General features: G+C 45.0%; 1 protein-coding gene across 1 annotated transcript; it reads left to right on the top strand.

Moving 5' to 3' along the window:
- The first annotated feature begins 9,445 nt into the window (after positions 1-9,445).
- Positions 9,446-15,098, top strand: LOC128053442 (retinoic acid early transcript 1E-like). Its single transcript, XM_052645959.1, has 5 exons — positions 9,446-9,562; positions 10,571-10,834; positions 11,075-11,356; positions 12,203-12,342; positions 14,609-15,098. Exons 1-4 carry the CDS (start codon positions 9,490-9,492, stop codon positions 12,310-12,312), a joined length of 729 nt encoding a protein of 242 aa, XP_052501919.1. The 5' UTR covers positions 9,446-9,489; the 3' UTR covers positions 12,313-12,342; positions 14,609-15,098.
- The last annotated feature ends 1,674 nt before the right edge of the window (positions 15,099-16,772 follow it).

Genomic DNA, 16,772 nt, shown 5'->3' with positions numbered 1-16,772 from the left:
ACTGTATGACTAAATAAATAATATACAAAGCTTAATTAACAGCACTGTGTTTCTAAAATAGAGAAGTCTGAGCATCATCTGTGTCTTCGCGAGTCAAAATCTTTTTCCTGGTGGAGGGTCTTGTCTCAGTCAGTATGTCTGCTGACTGATCAGGATGGTGGTTGCTGAAGGTTGGGGTAGGTAGGGCAATTTCTGAAAAGAAGACGACAATGAAGTTTGCCACATCGTATGACTCTTCCTTTCACAGATTTCTCTGGAGCATGCAGTGCCCTTTAACAGTGGTTTTACCCACAGTAGAACTTCTTTCAAAATTGGAGTTCATCTCCTGCAGTCTGCTGCTGCTTTTTCCAACTGACTTTAGGTTATGTTCTAAATCCTTTGTTGTCATTTAAATAATCTTCATAGCTTCTTCACCAACAGCAGTTTCTGCTTCAAGAAACCGCTTTCTTTGCTCATGCATAAAAATGAACCCTTATTCATTTCAGCTTTATGATGCAGTTGCAGCAATTCAGCCACATCTTCAGGCTCCACTTCTAACTCTAGCTGCCTTGTTATTTCCACTGCATCTGCACTTACTTTCTCTATTGAATTCTTGAACCCCTCAAAGTCATCTGTGAAGGTAGAAATCTACTCCCACACTCGCATTAATGTTGATATTTCAACCTATTCCCATGATCCACTGTTTTCAGTTTAATCTATAAGCATGAATCAGTCCACTGTAAAGGGAGTTCCCTGGTGGCCCAGTGGTGAAGAATCCACCGTCCAATGCAAGGAATGATGGCTTGATACCTGTTCAAAGAACTACCTGTTCCGAGACCTAAGATCCTACATGTCGCTGAACAACTAAGCCTACATGTCGCAACTACTGAGCCCAGGCAACACCACTAGAGAGTCTGTGTGCTGCGATGAAGGATCCTGCATAACCCAACAAAGAGCCCACATGCCTCAATTAAGACCAATGCAACCAAAAAGATAAATTAGCAAAAATTTTTAAAAGACTATATCGTTGTTGTTTTTTTTTATGAATTAAGTGCAGAAATTTTTCAGTTGACTCTGTCTAGATCCAACAGAGGAATAACTATCTATGCAGCTATAGCCTATAATGTACTTCCTAAATACAATGAGTTGAACATCATAATTACTCCACGATCCATGTGCTTCAGAATGGATGTTGTGTTGGCAGCCATGAAAATAACATAAATCTCATTGTTCTAGCAGCCCTCAGGCTGCAGCCATTATTTAAGGGGCTAGAAAAATTCTCATTGAGATATCTGACCAACAGTTATTTGGGGCAAGAATTAGACCAAGGGGCCTGACCATCTTGGCTCAACCCCACTCTGGGGATCCCAGAGCTTTTTATATAAAACTAGATAAAATGGACAGGGAACAAAAGAAAAAGAATTCCAATATGCTTCCCCTGTGGCTCAGTGGTAAAGAATCCGCCTGTAATGCAGGTGACATAGGTTTGAACTCTGGGTCAGGATGATCCTCTGGAGAAGGAAATAGCAACCCACTCCAGTATTCTTGCCTGGGAAATCCATGGACAGAGGAGCCTGGTGGGCTACAGTCCATGGAGTCACAAAAAGTCAGATGCAACTGAGCTACTGAACAACAGCAATAACAATAGAAAATAAAGTTAAAAGGTATACAAGTTAATGGAATTTAGATAAAAGTATATAAAATTTGCATATTTAAATGGATTTGTAGAAGATGGTTAAATCTCTTGTTTAACTATACTATGAGATAGACATGTTTCACTGGAGAATAGTTCTCCGGCGTGGTATTATAAGACAAGAGATATAGATTGCCACCCAGGAGATAATAACTAAACATACTAACCAATAATGTTACCTGAGCCACACAAGAAAGGGAAAAACAAAAACAAACTGGGAGCTAACATACTAGGACTAATAAAAATAGTGACTTTGCTTTGGGTGTAATTTGTAAACTCAAAAGGATCCTTGCTAAATACTTTATATAAACCTTTGAAGCCATGGTAAATTAAACTCTAAAGTTCTAAAACAGACAATTAGTAAAAGAAATTTCAGTTTTGTTAAAGATCTTATCACTGATTTTAATATCTTTAGGTGACAGAACTGTTCTTTAGAAAACTGTAAAAGCAACTGGCTTTCTCTTAGAAATCTCTTACAAACCAAAGTGTAAATACAAGCCCCAAGGACTGAGACTGAGCCTAATTAGCTCCATCAGACAAGACCGGAAACCAAGGGGAAAAGTGGCAGCTTTAAAATTAAAAGCCCTGAGAATGTTCTGTTAACCAAACCGTACAGATAGCAAAGCCTTCGTCATCTGAGCAAACAATGTTAATGCATTTCAGCTGTTCTTTGTAAACTAATAACTTTATATTGTAATACCCGATTCATGGTTAAGCTTTTAAGTGAAGCTATGAGATCTCTTGTTTTGCCTGTATATTTCATTTAGAGACAGTGGCTAAAGTAACTTTCAGGTTCACATGAACTGGCAAATATTCAATAATAAGTTGATATCTAGTATTAATGTTTGTTTGTTTATCTAATTGATATAGACATCTCAAGAGTCATCAAAATTATGTAACTCCTTATTGTACCTAGATTTAATACATAAGACCTTACTAGACCTGTTATAAGAAAAATAACTTGATATTATATGAAATCTGAAAGTAAATGTAAATGAGATAAAAACATTGGGATAAACTCTTTAAAATAATTAAATTTTAGAAATGTCTCCCTAAAATAATCTTTCTAGATATTTGATAACTGAGTTTGAGCAAGCTCCAGGAGTTGGTGATGGACAGGAAAGCCTGGCATGCTGCAGTCCAGGGGTCACAAAGAGTCGGACATGACTGAGCAACTGAAATGACTGACTGACTGAAAGTCCTAGAACTGTGTTAATTTGAGTGATCAAAGTTTATTAAATAAAATACACTGAAACATCAATTACTAAATTAAAAAACTAAAGGTATTTAGAAATATAAAAAAATGTTGCTATCACATCGATATGTTCTCTATAAGAGAACAAAAGTTTTAAAACCTTTTCACTGGTGTTTATGATAACCTATAAAATGCCAGTGTAAAAGACAGTTCATTGCTTAATTCTTAGCTTTTACTAAAAACTGAGGTTTTAAGTGTTGAGGATTCTAATTTAAACATGTCACTAAAGCTATAAGGAATAATACAGTAACATTTCAGTATATAGTAAGAAGTAAAATATATGTTTTCAGTTAAAAAAGATATGAGAAATGAGATTACATTTTATGGAGAAAAACAATTAACTGGTTGATCATATTTAGATGGAAAAATGAGAGACAGGATGAATACAGAAAGTGATGAGAGATTATGCAAAGGAAGCCTGAGGAGAAAATTTTATACATAGTTAGGATGAACAACACTTAAGTGCTAAGTGAAGTCACTCAGTCGTGTCCGACTCTTTGCAACCCCATGGGATTTTCCAGGCAAGAATATTGGAGTGGGTTGCCATTTCCTTCTCCAGGAGATCTTCCCAATCCAGGCATTGAACCCAGGTCTGCTGCACTGTAGGCAGATGCTTTACCGTCGGAGCCTTGAAGCTAACTAAATGGATTTTGTTAAATAAGCTAATGCAAGACTGGAATTTGATTTCTCTTTCTGTTAAAAGTACTCCTGTTTGAAAGCAAATTGCATGAGTTTCTGTGCCCTTAGGCGAGCCATATTTACTGTTTTTATGACTTTGGTGAAGTGAATAAGTACTGTTTCAATGACCTATGATCCTGTTGTGTTTTAAAACTTTTTTTAATATTTCTAACAAACTTCCCAAATAGTAAAATCTAACTAAAACTCCTTTAGCCTCCAGCTGACTCAGAGATGCTTCAAAAAAAATCTCTGAGACATCTCAGAGAGAAACAATAAATTAAGTTTATTTTTAATTTAAAAACATTGTCATGTTATTGAAGGTAAACTTTAGGTTGTAATGTATAGATAAATGTCATTGATATAGATATCCCAAAATTTATCCCTAACATCTGATATGTCCTGATATAATGTTATCAGTCATAATTCTAATTATTATCCTAAAAGGTTATATGTTACAGAAATATCCAAGTTTCCTGCTAATTACATTGTATTCAAAGTTTTAACTATACTATTTTAAATTTGTCCTTCATGGAGTATTATAATTTTATATTGCTTGTACAAAATAAAGATTTTCAAAAAGACTCATAAAAAGAACCTGTTTAAACAAATGTAAGTTTCTGATAGCCTTTAGGTAATGCCACTAAACTGGATAATAAATGATACACTATAATAGGAAGCTTGACTAATTCCTGCAGATCAATAGGAGTTAAGTACATGAGACTAAATAGATAAATATAATTTATAACTTTGATTTTAGAAAACATACTAACTTGAATCTGTCTTCCAGTAAACCTTTTTCTCTGATATTGTCCCAAGTTGATATATTAAGCCTTTGTAAACAAAGATGAAACATTTAGCTTTTTCTCTCTACCTGATACTGGCAAAATTTGGATTCTCCAGCTGGCTCTCCTATGGATTTGATGGTTTATTACAACTGGATTACAACTAGTGATACTAATCTTTGTTTTAATTTATTTTTCGTTTCCAAATTGTTTATGCCCGTGTCTCTACTACACTATGACTCTGTCAATGTTGCTATTAACAGCTGCTGCTGCCAAGTCACTTCAGTCGTGTCCGACTCTGTATGACCCCACAGACGGCAGCCCACCAGGCTCCCCCATCCCTGAGATTCTCCAGGCAAGAACACTGGAATGGGTTGCCATTTCCTTCTCCAATGCATGAAAGTGAAAAGCGAAAGTGAAGTCTCTCAGTTGTATCCGACCCTCAGCGACCCCATAGACTACAGCCTTCCAGGCTCCTCTATCCATGGGATTTTCCAGGCAAGAGTACTGGAGTGGGGTGCCATTGCCTTCTCTGGCTATTAACAGCTACATTACTTATATTCTATTTTATAAAACTGTTGTCTCTTAGAGTGTATAACCAGGCTTCCAACAAACATAACCGTGACTTAAAACAATTAATCAAATATTTACTTCTGTATGTGATCTATAATTATAATAATGTGACTCTAGGTGTGGGAAAAGAAAAGAAGGGAACTATCTCCTGGATCACAATAGGTTACAAGACAGAGGACCCAGGAAATCTTTCATTGTCTATCAATGGGTCTAATCCAGAAACTAACACCTGGAGCGGTATATCAATGAAAAATTCACCTGACCTGGGATGAGCCTCCCAGCACTGTGGGACCAAAATTGGTCATGAAATGTCTCCCAAATATCAGTCGAATTTCTGACCAAGGGAAATAACTGGAAAATGGAATATTTCCTGTTATGTCAGTAAAGGATGTCACAGTCATCAGCGATTCCAGCCCTTCAGAGCACTCAGGAGGGAAAAGAACACCTGTGTGATATGGCAGGAATCAGGCTGCAGCCACTTGCTACGGAGAGCCCTGAGGAACTCAGAAGGTGAAAACACAGACAAGAGGCCTCAGAGAGCTGAGATGCATATGAAAGGAGTGATTTCAGTGAGCCCAGACTCTTGCATCTTCCCATATATAGGAAAGCACTAAATTCCCTAACTTGAGATATCCGGTTTTCTTTAATTCACAAAAATACTTTTGATGTTCAGACTACCTGCCCTTTGTTGCAAACTTCTACATCACCTGAGTCCTCCCCACTGCCTTCTTGGAAGACTTCTCTCAAGGCTACTTGAGATGCTACCTCCGGGATTTATGTCTTAAAAATTTCCACCAAATAAAACACAGCTCTCAACTTTTAGGTTGTGACTATTTTTTAAGTCGACAATGGCGAATTGATTTTCAAGTCATGGGCAAAGAAGAGTGTTTTCACAAAAGGTGCTGGGGCAACTGGAGAGTCACATGCAAAAGAATGAGACTGACCCACCCCCTTACACCATATACAAAACTAACTCAAATTGGATCATAGACATACATTGAAGAGATAAAACTATGAAAGTCTTAGAAGAAAAGATGAGTGAATCTTTGCCTTTGCATTTGACAAAACTCTTCTTAAATACAATACTAGCCACAAAAGACAACAGAAAAAAAAAGACTTTTTCAAAATTAAAAGAAAATTCCTTTTTAAAGGATACCATGAAGAAAGTGAAAAAATGAGAGAAGATATTTGCAAGTCATGTGTCTGGTAGGGCTTCCAGGTGGCTCATTGGTAAAGAATCCGCCTGCCAACGCAGGAGACACAAGTTCGATCCTGGATCAGGAAGATTCCCTGGAGGAGGACACAGCAACTCACTCCAGTATTCTTGCCTGGCAAATCCCATGGATAGGGGAGCCTGACGGTCCACAGTCCATAGGGTCGCAAAGAGGCAAACACAACCGAGCGGCTGAACACAAGAACGAGCACACATGTATCTGGTAAGTGACCGACATCAGAATAGATAAAGAACTCACACTCCATAATGGGTGTGCTCTCTGGACAAGCTCCCAGGGAGGACCCATGGCAGATGATCTAAAAAGTGCTTAGGAACCACAACGGATGAAAGGACACTCTGTCACATCTTACATCATTCTAGTCTCAGAATAACTTTACCATGAAAAACTAACTTTTGTGTTTTTGTTATAAACAAGTGGACTAGCACATTTCATTTAAGTCATAAACAAGTAGTACAACTTCATTTAAGTCAAAAGCAAGTGGATTTGAAATCAGATCAAACCAATACACAACAGACATTCCATGCGGGAGGCAGTGTGAAGTGAGGGGTGCTGGGGAAGACCGTGTCCCTCGGACCCTGAAGGTTCAGGGTGAACGTGGAACCACTGTGGGGGAGGAGCAGAGAGGGACTGTCCCTAGGAGTGGGGTGGTGCCCTGCACTCTCTAACTTGTCCCAGAAATGATCACAGACCACCTAGAAAGGCGGTGGGAGTAACAGAACTGTCGGAAGAATAAACAGCCTGCTGCCATGTATTTTATTTAGCTCATCTATTTATTTCAGTTCAGTTCAGTCACTCAGTCATGTCCGACTCTTTGTGACCCCATGAACTGCAGCACGCCAGGCCTCCCTGTCCATCACCAACTCCCAGAGTCCACCCAAACCATGTCCATTGAGTCGGTGATGTTATCCAACCATCTCATCCTCTGTTGTCCCCTTTTCTCCTGCCCTCAATCTTTCCCAGCATCAGGGTCTTTTCAAATGAGCCAGCTCTTCACATCAGGTGGCCAAAATATTGGAGTTTCAGCTTCAACATCAGTCCTACGAATGAATACCCAGAACTGAACTCCTTTAGGGTGGACTGGTTGGATTCCCTTGCTATCCAAGGGACTTTCAAGACTCTTCTCCAACACCACAGTTCAAAAGCATCAATTCTTTGGCACTCAGCTTTCTTCATAGTCCAACTCTCACATCCATACATGACCACAGGAAAAACCATAGCCTTGACTAGACGGACATTTGCTGGCAAAGTCATGTCTCTGCTTTTCAATATGCTATCTAGGTTGGTCATAACTTTTCTTCCAAGGAATAAGCGTCTTTTAATTTCATGGCTGCAGTCACCATCTGCAGTGATTTTGGAGCCCAGAAAAATAAAGTCTGACACTGTTTCCACTGTTTCCCCATCTATTTCCCATGAAGTGATGGGACCAAATGCCATGATCTTCGTTTTCTGTATGTCGAGCCAACTTTTTCACTCTCCTCTTTCATTTTCATCAAGAGGCTCTTTAGTTCCTCTTCACTTTCTGCCATAAGGGTAGTGTTATCTGCATATCTGAGGTTATTGATATTTCTCCTGGCAATCTTGATTCCAGCTTGTGCTTCCTTCCAGCCCAGCGTTTCTCATCATGTACTCTGCATATAAGTTAAATAAGCAGGGTGACAATATACAGCCTTGGTGTACTCCTTTTCCTATTTGGAACCAGTCTGTTGTTCCGTGTCCAGTTCTAACTGAGCTGCCCTTATAAAGAATGCCATCCATGAAGGACTGACTTGGGGCAGCTGGTCAGGTGGCCAAGAAACACAGGATAGGATGGTAGAGAAGAGAGGGGCAGAGCCTGAGCGCCTGGAAACTCGCCCGGGCAGGACCAAGAAGTTGCCCGAGGCTCCTTGGCCGGCCCCCGTCCCAGGTCCTGGGTCCCCGAAGTCACCGCGGCGGCGCCCAGACTGACAACCGGAAAGAGCCTGGTCATCACCCCCCAGCCCTGGGCACTTCCTTACAGAGACTCACTCACCGGCCCGGCGGGCCTCCCGGGGCGCCGTGCCCCGAGCGCAGCACCTCGGCCCGGGGCCCCTCTTCCGCGTCCGCCCGGGGTCCCCGCTCCAGCGACGCCTCTCCGAACGCCGCCGGCCGAGCTTCCCCCGAGCCGGGGCCACGGGGCGTCGGGCTGAGATTCGAAAGAGCGATTCAAACTGAAAACCCCAAGGAGAGTTCCGGAACGTTTGTGGTTGCGAACTCGACAGCCTCAACCTGAGCGAAACCTGACCTTGGCTGGACCGGGCAGGCGAGGACCGCGCCCCGCCGATCGCAGGACCCGGGTGCGGAGGAGTGGGCGGAGAGTACGAATCCAGGACGGGCCCCCGCAAATGTTCTGTCTTCTCTCGCCACCCCGAAGCCACCAGCCCGGAGACCGCGGGGTTGAGCCACCTGCGCGGCGGATGTCGTGCTGGAGACGGGTAGCGCAGGGGAGGGAGCTGGGAAAGGCGGGAGGCGGCCGCTGCTGCTTGACTCGGGAAAATCCGCCAATGTTTTGCCGTGAGCTTGCTTCTCCGGGTCTCTAGGAGGACTTTGCCAACTTGCAGGTGAGCAAACGATAATAAATTCCCGGCTGTTCTGGAGCTCGGCTCCAACAGGACTATTGGACCCTGTTGTACACCCTCCTCCGATATGACAGACCTGGTGGGGTCGGCCGCTGCTAGTTTGATTAACAGAAGGGAATGACAACCCACTCCAGTATTCTTGCCTGGAGAATCCCATGGACAGAGTAGCCTGGCAGGCTGTACAGTCCATGGGGTCGCAAAGAGTCGGACACGACTGAGTGACTAACATGTAGGGAATCGTAATCATTACAGAGAAAGTTTGAGAGGTTAGGATGGGAAGTGGATGTAGGAGAAAAGAAGGGATAACTGAGCAGGAGATGGCAGCGGCAGTGGCGGTGGGGTGTAGATAAGGGAGGAAGTGAGTTCAAAGAAAGATCAGAGCAGGAAGTGGTTCAAGGAATGAGCAGAAGAGCCAACAAAACGTGGGCTTTACTTGCTCACACCAGAAAGGGGCTTTTTTGGAGGGAGGATAGTTATTCAAAGTGAATTTGGCTTTGTAATGTCATAACTATATTTTTTTAATGAGTAATTACATTTGAAACTTAAGAAATACTTCCTGGGTATAAGTGTTATTTTTCTTGTTTTTCAGCAGGGCTTCCTCAGTCTAGGACTGAAGACTTTGGGTGGCGCCAGGAGACAGAGGTATAGACACAGCCCAGGCTACCTTTTGCCGGTCACTCTCCTAAAGCTGCAGGGAAGAATGTCAGTGGCTCATACCGCAGGTCATCTTTTGCTGATACTGCTGCTGACAGAAGCCAGGAAGACTCTGGGCAGTGAGTGTCCTGGATCTGGGGCTCTGGTGGGGGAGGGGAGGACATGAGAAAATGGGGAGGGAAGGGGGTCCACCCTGGTGGGCGCCTGTCCACCTGCTCTTAGGACAGGGTGTGGTTTAGCTGGACTGGCTGCCCAGGAGGGGACACCCTGCCTTCCGGGACCCCACCCAAGGCATGGTGCCTGGGCCTGTGCTCCTGTAGCAGCTTTCCCTCTCCTGGCAAGTCCCACCTTCTACTCCAGTAAAACTTTCCTGATGACTAGGGGCCCATCGTGAATGTGGCATGTGCCCTATGGCATCCTGCTCCCCATTCTGTTGAAAGTCTTGTGAGTTCAGATGGATTTTAAGTCTCTAGAAACTAGACACTGTCTTCTGTTTTTGCTGCCTCACAAGCTGGCATGTGCATACTTAGTCACTTGCTGCTGCTGCTGCTGCTGCTAAGTGGCTTCAGTCGTGTCCAACTCGGCGACCCCATAGACGGCAGCCCACCAGGCTCCCCCATCCCTGGGATTCTCTAGGCAAGAATACTGGAGTGGGTTGCCATTTCCTTCTCCAATGCAGGAAAGTAAAAAGTCAAAGTGAAGTTGCTCAGTCATATCTGACTCTTCGCGACCCCATGGACTGCAGCCTACCAGGCTCCTCCGTCCATGGGTGTGTCCAACTCTTTGCCAGCCTACAGACTCTGTAGGCTCCTCTGTCCATTCTCCAGGCAAGAATACTGGAGTGGATTGCCATTTCCTTCTCCAGGGATCAAACCTGGGTCTCCTGCATTGCAGGCAGATTCTTTACTGCCTGAGCCACCATATATCAGATAAATCTTCCTGCTAATAGTATATGGACGGAAAAGATCCATGGTGGCATCAAAGTGTTTAACTAACGCTCAGACAGTTAAAGGAGGTGCAGGACTGAAGATGCAGCAGAGGAGGGGGTCTGGGATGGAGACCCCTCCCTCTGCAACCAGGCCCTGGAGGAGGAAACTCCCAGACACACCTGTGGTTTTCTCTCACAGATGCCCATTCTCTGTGCCTTGACCTCACTATCAAATCTCAGTCCAAATCTGGCCAGCCCTGGTGTCAAGTCCAGGGCTCTGTGGACACAAAGCCTTTCCTCCACTATGACAGTGACAGCAACAAGGTCAAACCTTTGGGTTTCCTGGGGAAGGAGGTAAACGACACAAAAGTGTGGACCGAATTGAGCCAAACACTGGCAGAAGCAGGAAAAGAGCTCAAGATGGTCCTGCCTTTCATCAAACTGGACAAAAAGGAGACAAGGGGTAAGTATGGGAAGGGGGTGGAGAGCTGGAGATAGCAAGAGAAAGAATGCATGCAAGGTGGAGATTCCTGTGAAAGGACTGAACACGATCCAGCTTTAGAGACCCGGTGGACCTGATGGGTAAGAGGGGGAGGTCATGGTCGGAAGATCACAGGCCCCTAGATGTGCAGACACATTTGAGTGACTGGGGAGGAGGGACTCTGGAGAGTCCAGAAAGATTCATTGTGTGTGTGGGGTGCAGGTCCTCCCACCCTGCAGGTCAAAATGTGCTGTCAGCGTGAAGCTGAGCAATGCTCTGGTGCATCCTTGCACTTCAGCCTCAATGGACGGACAGCCCTCCTCCTTGACACCATGAGCATAACCTGGACAGCCATCGATCCTGGAGCCACAGGCATCAAGGAGGAGTGGGAGAACAACCAGGAACTGGCAGAGTATTTCAGGAAGATCTCAACAGGAGACTGCAGCTATTGGCTTAGGGAATTCCTGAAACACTGGGAGAACATGCTGCTCGCAGAGCCCACAGGTAACTGAGCGGGGTATGAGGGAGGTGGCAGCTCTCTTCAAAGGTCTAGAGCTTTCATGTGTGGATGTGAGCACATATGTGTGTGTAATTGAAAATATGATGGATGGATGGAGTGACTGATCTCTTGGTGGACTTCCTGTCTGGAGAGTCAGTGATGGGCATAGCACAGAACTTGCCAGCATCCTCCTGTCCCAGCCCACCTCCCTCAGCACAGGAGCCCCCTTCCCCATTAACCAATGACCCAGACCCCAGGCACTGCACGATGGTCCCCAAATCTATATATGCATTATGTTTGCAGGCCTTCTCTCCCTCCTGTCATACTGGTCCTTTAACCAGCTCCAATGTCACTTAATGAAGCCCTTATCCCTTCCCAGACAGAATTAAGTGCCCCCAATTGTGTCCTCCTCAAAAAGGACTCCTCACAGTAAACATGTCCACCTGAAAGATAATCAGATGGACACTTGCTGTCTCAGTGACTCAGATGGTAAAGAATCTGCCTGCGAGGCAGGAGACCCGGGTTCGATCCCTGGGTTGGGAAGATCCCCTGCAGTAGGAAATGGTAACCCACCCCAGTATTCTTGCCCGGAGAATCCCATGGACAGAGGAGCCTGTTTGGCTACAGTCCATGAGCTCTCAAAAGAGTTGGACATGACTGAGCGACTAACACAACTCAGGAGCAATATTAGCTCCACGAAGACAGAGCACAAGCCCATTAATCTTTCCATACCCGGACCTGAAGCGTGCCTTCACAAGTCAGTAACTATATGGGTGACAGGTGCTAAGGACAGCAGGTGCTGAGGAAGGTGTATTCTTAGATCTGACGAGGCTTTTGCTTTTTCATTTTAGAACCACTAATAATGGCCCCAGATATCAGCCAGTCTGCATCCATCCGATTGGTTGCTTGCATGATCCTGTTGATCATCACCCAGTTAGTTCTAATTGCTTTATCGTCATGAATCTTATGAAGATATCAGGCACCACAGCAGGTGAGAAGCCAGCCGGCCTCTGGCTCCTAGGCAGGCATGTTCTGGTCAGGACTTGGGAGAGGTGAGCCTCGGGTCTCACCAAGCCCCTGTCCACTGGTTACCAAGATGATGTTCTGTCTTTGTCTTGGGCCCCCACACTTCCCTGTAGGGTCGGGATCCACCCTGTCATTGGGGTAGAAGAGGCTGGTGTGGGCAGCAGGACGGTGCAGTGGGGGTGGGGATGAAGACAAGTGTCTTCTCCTTTGGGGGCCCCGGGTACGAGATGTAGACGTGGTGGGGTGGGGTGTTGTCCTGAGATCTTACTCAGGCTTTCCCAGCCCTTTGATGAAAAAAACCTTTCGTTCTCTGATGATAGCATTATCTAGCTGAACATTTCCCCCAGTGTTCTAACAGCTATTCCATCATTTGGATGTTTCTCCCTGGACTATGAGAAGGTACAATGTTAACCCAACTCTGGGTGGCAAAAGCTGACCCTTGATGACAGTCTGGCTGTTGATCTAATATACTACCTGCTACTCAGAGTGGGGTTTAACAAGAAGCTAAAGAAGCTTATGCTTAAGAATTCCTTCACTTTCCACGACTGTTGACGGGCCCTTAAGATGTATTGACTTGGTCGTTTTGAGGATTTGCAAAAGTCAAATATTTGCTCACAATCAGTTAAGACTTCCAGTTCTATTCTTTCCATCAGACTTCCCTTCATGTGGGGTGGAATTGGGATAGGGGCAGGGTTGGCATTTTTTTAATTCTGTTAAGAAGACAATGCATTAGGGATATACTTCTGTGATTTAATGAGACATAATTTATGTGTTCACACTCACTTTCATGTATAGTTGTTACCACATGCTTTTATGGGCTGAATGTTCTTAATTCATGTGATAAAACTCTCACCTCCAGGAAGACTTGTTGAAACCACTCAGTGGGCGGTGTGCGGTTATAGTCTGTGCTGTGATACAATAGGAAGTATATGTTTGGTCAGAGTCCTGGTTCCTGGAGCAGAGCTTCTGAAACCCACATTTTGGTAGCATATTTGGTGTTCTGAGTATAGAAAAACAGCTTTTCTTTAGAGACCTAGCAGATTAATACATATGCAGAAACCACAGTCAAGTGCTAACTGCCTAGATGTCATGACACAAAAGTATGAGGCTACCAGTTGAATTATCCTATAGATTAATATATGTATTAACATACTAACATGTTAATGCGTAAAAATGTATCCAGGACAGAAGAAAGGATAACAGGTGATATAGCCAGAAATGGAACACTATAACGCAATAAATGAAGAATGAATTACTGCAGTAAAAACATAGATGCCTCATAAAAAGGATTTGAGAGGCAGGTGCTGGACACAAAAGAATAGATACGCTGTGCTACTCCTATTTGTCGTGTTACATGATTGTGCAGTTTAACTGAATTGTCTTTTTAAGATGTATTTATTTTTGGTCGTGCTGGGTCTTCAGTGCTGTGTGTGGGCTTTCTCTACTTGCTGCTCTCTAGTTACGGTGCAAGAGCCGCTCACTGTGATGACTTTTCCTGTAGCAGAGCGCAGGCTCTAGGCTGCAGGCTTCAGAAGTTGGGGCACACAGGCTCAGCAGTTGAGGCTTCCAGGCTCCAGAGCACAGCCTCAGTATTTGTGGCCCATGAGCTTAGCTGTTTCGCAGCATGTGGGATCTTCCCGGACAGGGATTGAACTCGTGTCTCCTGCATTGGCAGGCAGATTCATTACCAATGAGCCACCAGGGAAGCCCCTAATCGAATTGTTAAAAAGACATTCTAAGCTTGCTTCTAAATCACATCTCAATATTTATGGATGAAGATTAGATGTTCCATGACTTGCAAGCAGGAAATTATGCATACTGGAAAATATATTATTTAAAGGACTATCCATAACCTAGATGGACCCTTATCAGGTGTTCTAAACCAGCTCATACACAACAAAACTAAAGAGAATTAACTCTTGGATGAATATTTCCCACTTAGAAAGGGCAACTGCACTGAACTGGCTAACAGAGAACACAGCTGACCTCAGAAACACCTAAAAACAATGCTCAAACACAGAGGATGTTTGAGCTCATACAGTCATACCAGGATGAGAAGAAGACAACATCAGAAAAAATTTTAACCTTTCAGTTTTCACTCATGTCTAGACAAACTTGAAGTTTTTTTCTGTCAGGAACATATTCAGTGATGTGAAGAATTCAATTATACACTGTACCTTTTTTTCCCAATGAGAATCACATGAATGTTTATTGAAACTCCTTTATTTTAGGGGCCCAAATGTGGTGAAGTCCTACCATTAGGTGAAGGAGACCTCACCTGGAAATAGGGTGTGTGCAGATGTAATCCAACCAAGGTGAGGTCAGCGTAGATTAGGTTGGGCTCTAATCCAAAGACTGGTGCCTTTACCAAGAGGCACGCCTTTAAAGAAATGTGGACACGCAAAGAAGAGATGGATATAGGAAAACAAGACACACGAGTGTCATGGAAGGACAGAAGTAGACACTGGAGCTACACGATGCCAAGTGTTTCTGGCAACCACCAGTGCTGTGCATAGTACCTCAGTCTTGTCTGACTCTTTGCAACCCCATGGACTGCAGCCCACCAGGTTCCTCTGTCCATGGGGATTGTCCAAGCAAGAATACTGAAGTGGGTTGCCATGTCCTTCTCCATGCAACCACCAGTAGTCAGGAAGAGAAAAGATGGAGCCTCCCTTAGAGCCTTCAGAGAGGGCCCTACTGACAGCTTGATTTCAGACTTCTAACCCTCACAATCTTGAAAGAATAAACTTTGGTTGTTTCAAGCCATAGAGTTTGTGGTCATTTTTATGAAGACTTCACTGTCCCAACCAAGCTTGTGGAGGTTTAGGCTGCATTCCCAGCACAAAGGGAACTGGTGAGCAAGAAGGAAGGCAGGAGAGCAGTTAAGAAACAGACCCAGGGACGTCTAGAAATGTGACACCTTGTAGACGAGGAAAGAAATACTGGCGAAGGGTACACTGATCAATACATGACAGCGGGAGAACTGGCTAATCCTGTAACTAAAAGAGGATTTCTATTTAGCACAACACACAAACGTTCATTTTAGGTTGATTAATGCATGAAGGTGACTGTTCGTGGGGGCTTGGGGCTGTATGCCAGTTGGAGCACATTTGCTGAGTAGTTTCAGATATGGGGCTGGGGCATTAAAAAGGAGATGGCACGTTTCCAGGTAGGACTCAGACAAGACCTAAAATTCCTGCTCGGCCCTGGGGCGGAGTCCTGGCAGCCAGCCCCTTCCCAGAACCACCCTGAGCTGTGTGTGGCTTTGCAGCAGCTGGAAGGCCCAGTATCTTGGGGAGAACTGGTCAGTGTGACTGTGTGTGTGTGAGAGAGAGAGACAGAGAGAGGGTATACGTGAGAGGAGGCGGGCAGAAGAGAGGAGTGACTGTGTTAGTTGCTCGGTCCTGTCTGCCTCTTTGTGACCCTGTACCCTGTAGCCCTCCAGGCTCCTCTGTCCATGGGATTCTCCAGGCAGGAATACTGCAGTGGGTTGCCATTTCCTACTTTGGCGTGTGTGGGGCAGTGACACTAATTTGTGATCGAAAGGTGAATGTGAAGAGAGTGAGGGAATGCTGGAATGTGTGGATGTGTGGGGAGCGGCCACAACTAGTGTGTGCGAATGTTGGGAACCTTGGGGTGTGTGTGTGTGTGACTGTGGACAGGCAAGCCTGGGACAGAAGGGGACAGAAGGGGCGTGGACATTATGCGTATGCAGAGGGCCCGGAGGCAGGTGCCCTGGGGGACCCAGAGAGGAGGAAGAGAGTGAAGGGAAATGACTGTGAGGGGAAAGTTTCTGGATGGCAGTGGAAGTAGATGGGAGCCTTCAGTGTGGAATTTGTGTGAAGCAGTTTGTACAGACAGTGTGAGGAAGCCAGGGTCCCTGTGGGAGGGGAACGCGGTGTGACTTTGCAGAGGGTGGAGAGCCAGTGGGGCAGGCAAGCAGGCACTTGTGTGTGAAATAAAGTGTGTGGGCGTGGGGGATGGTGTGCACAGAGGGAAGGGGGTGTGAGGAGACCTGCATGGAAAGTTTCAGGAAGGGAGACGTGCACAAGGGTGGAAGGCGTATAAGTGAGAGGCATGGAGCCTAGGTGGGGAACACGTGTATGTGAGGGGCTGTGTGGGAGGCTGGAGAGTCAGGCTGGGCTGTGGGTGATGGAGGGCAGTGTGGACAGCGAGGGGGCTTGTGTGTGTAACTGTGGGGGCTGAAGTGTGGGAAGACAGGTGTGCATGGAGAGTGTGGGGTGAGCAGTGTGTCAGGACTGTTGCTGAAGAGGCCTCAGTGGTGACCAGCTCCCCAGGTTCTCCTTTCTCTGGGCCTGGACCCTCTGGCCTGGACCCCGAGGTTCCAAGGGAACCAAAAACTGGCAGGGACAGGGAAGAAGCTGATACCCCCTA

Source organism: Budorcas taxicolor, chromosome 9 (genome assembly GCF_023091745.1).
Source record: "Budorcas taxicolor isolate Tak-1 chromosome 9, Takin1.1, whole genome shotgun sequence".
In the NCBI taxonomy this organism is placed as follows: Eukaryota; Metazoa; Chordata; class Mammalia; order Artiodactyla; family Bovidae; genus Budorcas; species Budorcas taxicolor.
This window is presented reverse-complemented; position numbering and strand designations above follow the sequence as displayed.